Below are 12,750 nucleotides of genomic sequence, written 5' to 3'. Positions count from 1 at the left end.
AAAACCAAAAAACCACCAAAAAACAGGTAGAAGAGGATAAACAAAGGTGGGGGAGGGGGAAGAATAAGAAAAACAGAAAATGATCCAAAGGAACAAGAATAACTGGTTGTATGGCCTGCAGGTTGTGGATTAAATTATGATTCAAACTTGATTTTTTTTTTTTTTTTAAGATTTGGGGTCTTCCCCTCCCCCACCCCATAGTGAGAAGGCTAGAAGGAGAGACAGTGAGGATGGGATGGAGGGGCGTCCTGCCCGGGTCCACATGCTGGGGCCAGTGAATGCAGGGTACAGCCTGTCACAAAGAAGTGACGACGAAGAAGAAGTGCCAGGGAATCACAGCATGGACCTTCTTGAATGGGGGTCGTCAGGATTAGTGTTTAAACCAGAAAGACTAATTTTGCCCTGCACCAAAACGAGAATCTCCCCTCTCCATTTCCCGTTTATGTAAGAAATAGGAATGAGAATTTCAGAGCCTCTCTTGCTTATCATCTAAAGTTGGGGACATCAATTCAAGACATTGAGCGTGTGACCTCAAAGCTTCTCCTATTATTCATCCCAGTCTGATGGGATAATATTTGGTAGGAAGAGTGATCCTGGCGATCAACCCCACACATGCTATAAAAGTAATGCAGATACAGGGAATGTGCTGATCTAAGGAGAATACAGTCAGAACTACAGCTGATAACACTCTGTCTGTAAGCACCGGCTGGCTTCCGGTCATGGGAAAGCAACTAAGATGCTGCCTGGTTGAAGGCAACCACTGTCAGATGTCACTGGCCTTTGAAAGGAAGAAGTGGGTGTAATGAGTTCCTCCTTGGGTCTGTGCCCCAGAGCTGTCTGATGATGCCCTTCAGTGCGTGGGGTGTGGACTCCGCAAGATGGCAGGAGGGAGGAGAGGAGGGGGGGTGAAAGGGCACATGCTCAGCCCTTCCTGACTCCCAGAGGCCAAGACCCATTGGACTGGTGGCCTCAGGGTCTATCCATCCCTGCTCTGGGTCGAAAGGAACTCTAGGAAAGCAAGGGCAGCGCCCCCCTTCACCTTCAATTTGACACAAGGTTCCTTTTTCTCCTCTGGGATAGACTGAAATAGACTGTGGGTTCTGCTCCCATCCCAGAAACTCAAGACAAATAATTAAGCCTCTCAGAGTTTTAAACCACCTTAGCCTGCAGATCAAAACATGCTCAAAAAACTATGTCCATGCATTTTAAAAATGGGAGAAGAAAGGGGGTGGGGAGGGGGGCATAAGCAAAACTGAGAAAGCAACAGGGACAAATGAGAGAGAGGACAGGGACAAAGAGAGAAAGAGGGGAAAAAATAACAGGAAACAAGGGAATGACATCCAGCAGCGTTCCATGCTATATTAGGGCAGAGTGAAAAAGACGGGAAAAGCAACTTGGTGGGCTCAAAACAGAATCTTGTTAAAATGTCCTCAAATGTCAAATAAAATTAGAAACCCTGTGCAGGGAGCGAGGAGCCCTGATTGGCTAGGAGCGTTTCTGGTGCTCCCCTCCCCCCTCCTGCCCTCCTCATGATAGGAAGTTTCCGTGTCGTGGGGATGAGTGGGGGCATTTGAACACGGGACACGAAGACTATGTTGACAGGGCGACCGCTCCTTCTAAGAGGTGGCGGGGCAGACGGCAGTGGAACACGTACATTTCCGACAGGCCAGAAAATGCCTCGTTTTGCAACTTCTTTTTTTTTTTTTAAAGCACATTTTGTCTTACTGATTTAGCATCAAGCTAGATCCTGGCAAAGTCAAGAAGAAACATTGAGGGAAAAGGGGACAAAACCCATCCTCTTACCCTCCCCCACCTACGCTCCATCTCCCAGCAAGGGGTGGCCCCTTAAAAATCCATTTTTAGCTTCCTATGGATTCACTCTGAAAGGAAAGTAAGAGTTCTTCCTGACCCTATTTTGGAATTACACACTTAAAGGAGCAGAAGCGCATCTGCTAAAGCTTTTAGAGTATGAAACGACATCCCCGACAGAGGAAGAATGGCCACCACGGAAGGTCTAAGGGTGCTGAGGCGGGAAAGAGGAAGGATGGTGCTGAGGAGAGAGGAAGGACCTCTGAGCACCTGCGCTGCCACACTGACAGCTGGCCCCCCCACCCCGCCCCCAAGCTGCACTGTAGAGAACCGTGTTGATGAAGCAGCTCCGAAGGCTTGGGGTGGTTTGTTTTTGTTCTGTAAAAATGTCATGAAAATGCTCGTCTCTGAGGAAGACTCCACACTCCGCTTTAAGCAAGGTGCAGCTGGGTGTGAGAAAGGACCGTCTGTCTGGTCAATGTTGGTCATGATTAACTTTCATCCCCCAAAGTGCCAAGTCTAACTTGCAGTTACCTGCTTCCAAAGCAGAAAAAGGGATTCATAAGCCACCACTCACCTCCCACAAATAAAATACACAAACCAGGCAACAAACCACATTGCGAGGGGCGCACAATGGTGTCGGCCGTGCGTTTCTACAGAGCGTGAGAAACCCTCCCTTAGGAGTGGGCCCTGCGATCAGCTAACCCTTCACCACGGCAGGCATCTCAGAGCAGGATTCCGTAGCTAATTATCTTCCCACTCAGCGCAAATAAAAATCTGACACAAATTCACCGCCTGATAGGGTCGGCAGAGTTCCCATCTTCCAGGCCAGCCCTAATGAAACGCCTAACGCCCTCCACCAACTGCATCGTGAAACTCTTTTCTGTTGTACAGACAAGACCCCCGGACTGTGTGGCAAGGCCATCTGTCACCTCCGTGGACACTGTCAACTCACAGAATGGGTGGGGGGGTCCCTCTCCTGCTGGACGTGCACCCAAGGCCCCCGGTCCTCACTCAATGGGCATGAGGGTCGCCTGTGGAGGGCAGCCTCTCTCAAGACAGACTCTTGGGCCCTCTCTCCCCTCAACGCTTGGTCAACGCGAGGCACTTCGCCCATCTCTCGTTAGGCGTCAGGGGAGGGGGAAGAGACACAGGAGACTGGTGGGCATGCACGTAATGGAATGGACATCTGAGCTAACGTCTAAACACGGAACACATGGCAGGGCGTGGAGGAGAGGGACACGTGACAAGGGAGGCACTACAGACAGGGGAGCGTGTTTGGGTGTTGAGATACCTACCATCATAATATTCCAAATTCAAAGACTGCTTGTATCAGAACAAAGAAACAACAAATTTAACCAAAGGTGGTCATTAAAGGAAAGGAAATGAGACAGGAACTAGTTGGTATCCCTCCACCAAGAAGGAAGTACCTACACCTTCTCTGAAATTACAGGTTGGATGGAACCTGCAGGTGGAACACAGGCGTTTAATTTGGACTCTTCTGATTCACTTTGGAACCAGCACTCTCTCTGTCTCTCTAAATATATGCATAGATATATATTTTTCATTCTGCAGGCTAGCAGCACTGCAGTACGTGACTGCACGACTCACTGCTTGCAGCCCTGTAGCTGGTGCATGCCGTTCAATGCCACGCTTCTTTTCAGCACTGTAAAACAATGTCAGCTAACCAAGCTCCTCCGTCCAGAGACGTGGTTTTGAAACAGAAAACAAACAAAAAAACAAAACAAAACCAAAAAAAGCCTGCCCCAGAGCCCTTCTCCAAGTGTCTGGACTCCAAGTGCATGGGAATGCTATTGCTGCCAATTTGAGCTCATTGAAACCTCGGGACATGGTGGTTCTCTCTCTGTCCAACAAACATGCCATGGAAGCACTGACAGGGCCGGGCCAGTTCCAGAACGCTGGCTTTCAAAGCAAAAGGATAAGTGCCCGTCCTGGTCTGTGAGGGCTGTGGTCTAGGTCCTACCACCAGGGATATGTTACTTGTAAGAGCAGGGGAAAGAGAGAAAGAGAAAAGTAGGGAGAGGACACGGCATAAAATTAGCAAGGAAATTTTGAAGAATGAGGATCATTAGTCATTGATGCCAGCGGGGAAGTAGATGGGAACAAGGTCAAAATATATTGACACACTAAGGTACCAGAAGGACAGAATGCTTTGATTTTTCCCAAAGGCCTCGCAGTAGGGAATATACCTGCATGGTTTGCACCATAAAGTCTGTCGGTCAAGCCCGAACAGTGCCCGACACTTCTTTGGAGTATTTGCATCTGTTAGCATAAGGTAAACACAAAAAATACAACACAATGGTGGGTCGTGCTCAGTTGGATGTGAAATCTCAGCTACAGCTGACTTGTCTTCGCTATCACCTCGGTTCTATTTGACTGTCTTCCCTCACCAAGGACATGAAAGGAAAGGACTTCTGTGCGTCAAAAGAAAAAAAAATAAAATAAAACGATAAAACACAAAACAAAAACAACAACCAGAAACCAAAAAACAACAAGGAAAAAATAAAAACAGAGAGAGAAGAGGAGGGGAAAAGGTGACGTTATTTGCTTCTACCTAGGCCAGGCTTACGATGGATGTCACTGAGCCCCCATCCTGGGCTGTCAGGAGGAAGGGGCTGGCAGGCAACATTCCCTGGGAGGGGGCGCGCTGGGGTTTGCTGTCGCTGACCCGAGGAGGCACGAATGATGCTGTTTTACAGTGGCATTTTGGCTAGCAGCAGCGAGGACAAGCACGTCCCTCACAGAGCAGTGTCCCGCACCCTCCTGTCTCCTAAGATCCACACACAGAGCTACAAAGCAACAGGCCAGAGAAGGGGGGAAAGGACCAAATAGACCAGCTGCAAACCAGCACAGCGAATCTGGGAAATCTATACACACCTGCAAGGGCCGCACCAGTTATTCTGTTGATCAAGGCCAAAGCGCGCTCGGCATTTCTTAGGAGCGCTCAGGTCTGAATGAGTTCAAGAGAGAAGCGAGCGGAAGAGGAGGACGTGGGAGAGAGGGAGAGGGAGAGGAGAGAAGAGAAAGAGAGAGAGAGAGAAAGAGAGAGGGAGGGAGGGAGAGAGAGGGAAGGAGAGGAGGGGGGAAGAGAAAGATACAAATAAGAAAAAAATAAAAATAAAAAAAGGGAATAAATCAATGACCTGGTTACCAATTACATAATATTGACTTTCGTTTTTAACTTTCTTTAATTTTAAAAAAAAAAGGTAAAAAAATCACATTCTTATTCAACTTGTGAAATTAGCTGTTGCAAATAAAGCTGCAGTATCCCTTCTTTAAGGACTGTCTCTCCGATTCGGTTTGAACTGATAAAGGGAAGTTAGATACTGAAGAACTAAGTTTTAAATAATGTTTTTCCTCTTTTGGTTCTGCTTTTTTTTTTCTCTCTCTCTCTCAATTTGTTTTTCTTAAAGAAGAAAATAAAGCAAAGGAGGGAATTAAGTTTGTCACATGCTTTTTTCTTCTCAGAGTACAACAGTTTAAAAAAAGAAAAAAAAACTACAAATAAAAACAGAACAAAACGAAACAAAACAGAAAGAAATAAAGAAAGAAAGGGGTTGTGGTACTGGGATATTGCAGCTTTTGGAATGTTCATCTTTTCTTTTTGTAAATCTATTTTCATTAATATTAAGAGAGGAACAGATAAAGGTCAACAGGTTGTGTGAATGAGCTGTTAAGAGTTAGTTAGAAGCTCACAGCAGCATTTAAGCAGGTACAGTCAGTGAAATGCTAGTGGATTTGCAAGTTATGAGCAGAAAAGCAAAAGGAAGGAAAAAAAACTAAAATAAAAAAAAGCAAAGGAAAAAATAATCATACTGCGGATGCATGCTTGCGTGAGAAAACTTAGTGGGAGCGATGAAAAAAATGCCATTAGATTAAGGAGGTTTATTACTGAATTCCTTCCATTTTGTTGTTGTTGTTGGTTTCTGTTTTTTTTTTTACCAGTCTCTTTTAAAGAAATACTGCATATTCAATTTGCACAGTTAGTTCAACTCTAAATCACTGTCATCATGGCTTAAACAACTGTAACGGGAAAAATAAATAAACAAAGCAGAAGTTAAATTAAATTAAAAAAAACAACAAAAGCAACTGAAAAAAAAATCTACCGAAACATACGAAACCGTGTAGATGGTCATTTTAAAGAATGTTCAAAGGTCATACGTGTTTCATGTTAATAAAACTATAATGGCAAGAAAAATTAAAAAAACAGTTCATCAACTATTTTAATGACTCAAAATGACATTAGCACCTGTAATCGGAGGAAGTGAAAGGCAAGGATTTAGGAAACATTCGCTGTGTTCTGAAAAAAAAGAACAAATTATACAAAGCCTTCAAAATGTTTTTGTCGTTGTTTGTAAAAGCCTGGCCTTCTCGAAGGGACCTCTGAGATTGCCTATGCAGTATTTCTAATTTCTTCTAGAGAATGACAAACCTCCTTAATTTAAATTGGGTGCAATTGACCACTGTAAAGGCATGCATCAGAACATTCAGGAACGGCCCAGTTAATATCAAACACTCGCACACACCCCTTCTGCTCCCCTAGCCCCCCCCCCCTTATCCCTACTCAGACACATACAAAATAAGCAGACTGTATAAATCCCCGCCTAGGCATGCCTACCGCTCTCCACTTACAGGCTCTGCAGTTATTTTAAAACACATTCCACTAGACTTAACAATGTGCTTTTCATGCAACAATGAATGTTACTAGCTTTAAAAGGGCAGTCATGAAGCAATTAATTAAAATGCATAAACAAAAAGGCTGGCTAAGATGGGTCCCCCCCCCCACAATGTCCTGGCCTTGAATTTCTCCTGCCTCCCCCAGATAGAAGCCTGACATAAAAGAGTGGTCTTCAGAGTACCGCTCCCTTTCTCCATCCTGCTTATTCAAACTTACCATTGGTCTCCCCGGGCTGCTTGTCCCTTTTCCTCTTCTTCTTCTTCCCCTAGATGATGAACAGATGAAACACAGGGAATTATTTCGGGAAGCAGATGTGGGAGGAGGGCGTCTGGGCTCACCTGGAAAGGAGGCAGGAGGAGGGGCACTGGCTGCTGTCTCCATCCACACCGGCTCCTGAGTGTTTTCCCACCCCCCACCCCCCTTTAATCCAAGCGCCCTTCAATTGTGCTGCAGCTGAAGGAACACGCGCCCAGCAGAAGGGAAGGGATCAGCAGGGCGGAGAGGAAAGACCTTTTTTCCCATACATCTACGTCCATCCTCAGACCTGACCCCAAGCATCCATAAGAGGGAAGAGGAGAACTGGATGGCAGAGATTCAGGGAGGTGTGGAGAGACAGGGTTGGAAGTGGCCCAAGAGCCAAGGGACAAATGAACGATGTTGAGATGGCCGTGAGAGCCTCCTTGCCACACAAATCTCTTATTAAGGCCAAATGGTCCTCATTCGGAATCAAAATATAAAAGCCTTAGTAGGGGATTTTCTTGGCGCTGTAGCGTGGGCCTTGGTTTTAAAGACGGAAGGGGAGAAAAAAGGTGAAACAGAGCCAGAAACCATCTGAGCTCCTTTTCAAACTGCCGAGTGGACATCCATAAAGGGGAACATTGGGCTCTCGCCGTTTTCCACTTAACGTCACGACTATAATACTCTTAGTAATAACAGCTACCATTTATTGATCACATACTGTGTGCCAGACATGATTCTAAGTGTGCTATTCCTAGTGGCTCATTTATCCTCACACAATCCTATACACCAGGTGTGATCATCATTCCAATTTTACAGATAAGGACACGGAGGCACAGAGGAGTGCATGCACTTTCCTGAGATGACAGAGCTATCAGATGATGGGGCCATGATGGGAACCCAGGCGATCTTGGTTCCATAGCCCTTATCCGCTAGGCTACACTGCCTACCTATTTACTGCCTTGCCCTCTGAGAAAGGCTCTTAATGGATTACGGGTGATACACTGCATGGAGTGATTCACATTCTCCAATCTGACCCTCCCTGATATCTTGACGGTCTGTTCCCATCTGTGGATTTGGAATGGGAGTAGGGAAGAACTCTGTAGAGGTAACCACCCCCTTCCAGATCTGAAACTAGTTCTCCCTCACACTGTTAGCTCCAGTCCCATCCATATGAATTAGCTGCCTGGTATGTATGAAGTGTCACAAACAAAAGGAACTGGTGGTCTGACATGTCTATTTGCTTCAGAATATCTAAATATTAACCTTTGCCTAAAAGTTCTCAGGGTATGTTGACGTCAACTCAAGAAGAGACAAGAACAGCCACTGGTAGGAAACTTGAGAATCCATAAGGCCCTGTAAGGAGAACCCCAAGGCAGAGACGCCACTGAGTTTTAGATCCAGCTGAGGGCTGAGAACCAACAGCTCTAGAGAAAGCCTCTCAGATCTGGGGGCCTATGCCTCTTGGGAAATCTCTCTGGGCCTTTAGTGCAGTGTTTCCATCAGAAACATTTCATGTTCCTTGGCATCCAGTTAAAAAAAAGAGAAGGAGTTCGTGTGCTTTCTCATGAACCCCAGCGGCCCATCTTCATTCATGTCTGTGTCTCTCCTGTGACAGGAGCAAAGTGCCACCTGGCCATCTTGGAACAGGCAGGAGGGTCTAGTTTCAGTTTATTTAGGAACCTGAAAGAAAATCTCAGTGGGGCACAGACACAGTTCAACTCCAGGTGGTGTCAGCAGCCACGTAGCCAAGGGCTTTCCCAGTCATCTGTAATACAGGGCTCACCCATTTCCAATCTCCTGCAATATGTTCTGAAAGGCAGGTGAAAATATCCGCTACCCCGGGAAGCTGTCTGTTTAGGATACATAACTAAGATGTTCATGACTGAGGAAATGATCATTTAGACTAAAGGCTTCTAGAGGACAGGGGTTGTGTTTTAATCGGAAGAGGACATGAAGAAATGAACACTACGTAGTGAAGAGGGAGATGTATTTCAAGGGAAGCGGCCATCCCATTATCTCTTTAAATATAACAAAGGAAAGGAAAGGCCTCGAATATGGTGGGGGCAGGGGGTGGGGGTGGGGGGACTCAAGATATGCAAATGGCCTGGGATTTATCTTGTTAACCTAACGGAGAAGAGCTAGAAAGGAAATAACTTCTATTACAAGGCCACGGGTTAGATATCACTATGGGACCAAAATGTTTCTTCTTGTGTTCCAGAATGTACCAAGTCCAACAACCCAAATGTGACTGTTTTACTCAACTCTATTTTGCTAAAATAGTGTATAAAGGCTTCTGTCACCACTGGGCTGGAAAAGCAGGAACGTGAAAGAGGGAAAAGGTGATTAGCTCAGAAAAGTTTTTCTACAAGAACATTCTAAACTTTACAGTACCCAAAGTAATTTATAGAAGCTTCTATTTCAAGTCAGTTTAAAAAAAAATACTAACAAGTTCCCACCACAATCAAATCTATAAACAGTTTAACTCTAATTCTTGTTCCACAGACCATTTCCTGGGGGAGAGGAGATGGGAGGGAAGGAGGGGGAAGAAAGGAAGGAGAGGGAGGGAGGGAGGGAGGAAAGGAGGGCTGTGTGTGTTCAAACTCATGTGTAATGAGCCACTGATAAAGGAATCTGACAGTACCCCTTACAAGAGGTAAAGCTCCTACAGCCCCAAATCCAGATCTACCTCTAAACTTTCTCTCAAGTCTTTTCAGGGGTTCCCCTATTATACCAAACCTTATCCAAATGTAAAACTGAGCTAAAGTCATTGCAAGCGTCTCGTGAATCTTCTGAAACCTAGAAAGCACTTCACAAAAAACCTTGGGCAATACCTTGTCTGACTCCAGGAAAGTCCATGGCAGCATTCTTTCGAAGCTCTCACAAAGTCAGCTTTGTACCTTTGTGGAGATTTCACCCAGCACAACTCCAGGGGGCACCATGCACATCGACCGTAGTGTAAATGGCACACTCTAAAATTGTGCAGTGCACGCCCTGCACAGCTGTACATGAAGGCCCTACTATGACCCAAAATGTCTACCGGGGATAGGATACCTATAGTGTAGCTGAACTCCTCTCTGTGGTACCATTCTAGATTACTCAAAGAATTGGGTCTGTAGCAGGGAGAAGCTGGAGATGAACTCTAAGAACTTGTGACCCGAAACCAGGAGAGCAAGCTGTCCTGAAATGAGATGGCTGTATATGTGGAGGTTGCAGAGCCTGCCTGCTGCTGGCAATCTCCACCTCGAGGTCAGGCGAGGGCAAGCAGCAAGCCTGTGGGAGAGCATTAACTTTCTTATCCTCTTCCTTTCAGCTCCAGAAGAAAGGCTTCCCCACTGCACACATGCTGAGGACAAATGGAAAGGTCCCAAGCAGTTAAGACCCTGTGCCTGACCATCTGTGAGTGACAAGGGCTCTGAGCAGAGCAAACATGCCACTGAGAAGTACAAGCACTAATTCCTGTTTCAACTCCCAGGAGGAATACAGTCTAGTGCTACCAGCTAAAGGCATGGGACCTACGGAGATATGGGTGGCAACACTGAGGGAGACATGGGCGTCTTGGTCCTCCCCCATCCACATGGCAAAGAGCAGAGAAGCGAGCGTTGTGTTTATAGGTATGAGACTAAAGAGTGATGAAACAGGTACTCAGAGCAAGCAGAAAACAGCCCTCACTCAGGACCCACATATCCACGCAGATGTCTGTGACTTCCTGGTGGCTGGTAAGTTCTGAGAGAGTTCTGATTTAACTCTGAAGCTCCACAATCTGTGTGCACAGTTAAGTTCACAATCAGCAATCACTGAACGGATCTCAAGCCACATACACAGAGAGTTTCCTCACCACGGATGACGGCCAGGGGAGAGCTAGGTCAGGGAGCACTGATGGGTAGAAGAATCTTCCACGGCTCTGTGCCACTGACAAGAAAGAACTGGGAGGAGAAGGCTGCTACTGGCATTAAGACAGGTTTTGTTTTTCCCCGAAGAGTGGATGGTAAAAATCACTTCATGAAACCAAATGCCATGTAATAAAGTATGAGGCAAAATAAGAGACATTTCATCCATTTAGCGAGGAGAGCGGGCCCAGAACTTGAGCTCCTGGGCAAAATACAAAATAAGAAAGAACGGCGAGAGGTGATGGACGAGAGCCAGTTTACGCGAGGAGAAGAATGCTGAGTGTCACTATCACCGTGATTAGTAAAGACAACAACCCTACAGTGTTTTCTAAAACCCACGGGAGGAAATGAGGCAAATCCTGCAGCCAACAAAGAGCCCAGGAACACACACACGGCACAACACACACACTTTCTCCCTACCCTGTTGGCCCTGAGTCACTTCATCCGTCCTGCCAAAGGATGACTTCTACTGGCTACTTTCAGGGATATTTCCATCATGCCCCTCTCAGGATGAACTAGGCTTCCAACTTCTACTGTACCACAGCCTAAGGCAACTGCTTCATTTTTCCCTCTTAAGGGTGAAGGCCCTGCTAAAACAGCTGTGAGGAAGTAAACGCTCTCCCTCCACCCCTACGCACTGGTCTTCTCTGCAAGGCCACCCTCACGGCTGACAAGCACACGAGCCGCACTGGGTGTATACCTGGAGCCACGTCTCTTCAAAGACATGGGCAAGAAGGTGTGAACAGCCCTAAACTGACCCCACGGGTGCCCTGAGCTGGAGCATTAGAACACCAGCCTCACCCCTCTTCCCTGAAGAACTATCCCATGCTGATGGGAGCCCTACAGGAAGCCAGACAAAATCCTCCAATCTGGTGCTCGGGTAAGATGCTAACGGCCCCAGGACTGGGCAGACTGAATGGTACTGAGGCCTGACTTGAGCTGGCAGGTTGTGTTCCCTTTGTCCAGATGGACAACCAACACATCTCTACAGACTCTTAGTCCTGAGAAAAAGGAACCACCTACATAGTTATCCCGTGCGGACCAGCCGGGGTACAGCTGCATGTGAAGCTGTCGCTCCTTCCGGGCCAGCTCGTAGTATTTCGCTTGCTCTTCTCTGGACAGTGCGTGCCACTGGAGGGGACACAGTGGGGGGAGAGAGAGACATGCAGAATCGTCACAAACCACACACTGTGGCTGGGGGATGGATAGCGCTTCCATCAGACATGGTATCATCTGCAGGTGCCGACGGTCTGCAGGGGCCCGGCACTAACAGGAGGGCTCAGCCAGAACCTGATTTTCTGCCTATGCTGTTCTATTCTTGCTCTCTCTGCAGGTGGGGAAGACCAGGCTGTGGCCGTTCTGACCCTCACTCGAGTGCGGGGTTACTGGTCCCAACTCCACGCTGGCCATGGAAGGAGTCAGAGTGTGGCTCAAGGGAAAGGACTCTCCAAAGCAGTGGGACAGGGACATGTGCCACCCCCCCACTGCATCCTGTTCTGGCCCTCTTCTCCCAGCGGGAGAGCCACCTACCCTTCGGCCCAGGATCTGATTGATGGCTGCACTTTCTTTCAATGTGCACTCGGCTACAACCTTCGCTCTCATTTCCTTCATATACAACATGAATGCGTTAAGAGGTTTCTTTATGTGGGGCTTCTTCTTTTCTTCTTCCTTTTTGGAGTCCTGATGCTTTCTGGATGGAGACAAAAGAGACAGACACCACCCGATAAACAATCGCAAGGCTCAACTTCCTCCGCAGCAGAAAGCCCACCTCCTCGCCTCCTCGATACCCTAGCAGTTTGGAAGGAGAAGCGCACTCCCACTTTGGGTCTTCTCCATCCTGGAAAATGGCACAAAAATAGGTTGGGGAGGCGCGTGGAGGGGTGAGAGAGATTCTGTTATCACTTCCTCAAGGCTCACAAATATACAGTTGTCCCAAGCTGGAGGGGAAAGCACACTGTGGCCGTTTCTGTCTCAGCTGGTGTCTCTCTTGCTCGCAGGACAGAGAGGGGTCAGGGACGGGGGAACGGCTGCAAATCCCAGTCGATCCGAGGACACAAAGAAAGAGTTGTGTCCTCCCCCGCAGTGGGTGCCAGCCGTGAAGCCCCGCATGGTGCG

General features: G+C 47.2%; 1 protein-coding gene across 47 annotated transcripts in view; it reads right to left on the bottom strand.

Annotated features, from left to right (window-relative positions):
- Positions 1–12,750, bottom strand: part of TCF7L2 (transcription factor 7 like 2) — a 199,822-nt gene that overhangs the window by 5,273 nt on the left and 181,799 nt on the right. For 15 of the 47 annotated variants that reach the window (XM_082407951.1, XM_082407929.1, XM_082407971.1 and 12 more), the window contains 5 exons: positions 12,166–12,325; positions 11,659–11,766; positions 6,725–6,773; positions 6,080–6,130; positions 4,708–4,780 (listed from right to left, as the gene is read on the bottom strand). In XM_082407951.1, the coding sequence (XP_082264077.1) occupies positions 4,708–4,780; positions 6,080–6,130; positions 6,725–6,773; positions 11,659–11,766; positions 12,166–12,325 (441 nt within the window). Of the gene's footprint in view, positions 1–4,018; positions 4,093–4,703; positions 4,781–6,079; positions 6,131–6,720; positions 6,774–11,658; positions 11,767–12,165; positions 12,326–12,750 lie in introns of those variants that run through there. The other 32 variants (XM_082407952.1, XM_082407958.1, XM_082407960.1 and 29 more) reach the window with 10 other exon arrangements.

This window comes from Balaenoptera borealis (assembly GCF_965194805.1).
Source record: "Balaenoptera borealis genome assembly, chromosome: 10".
Lineage (NCBI taxonomy): Eukaryota > Metazoa > Chordata > Mammalia > Artiodactyla > Balaenopteridae > Balaenoptera > Balaenoptera borealis.
Note: the sequence above shows the minus strand (reverse complement) of the source record. Positions and strands in the feature narration are given on the sequence as shown.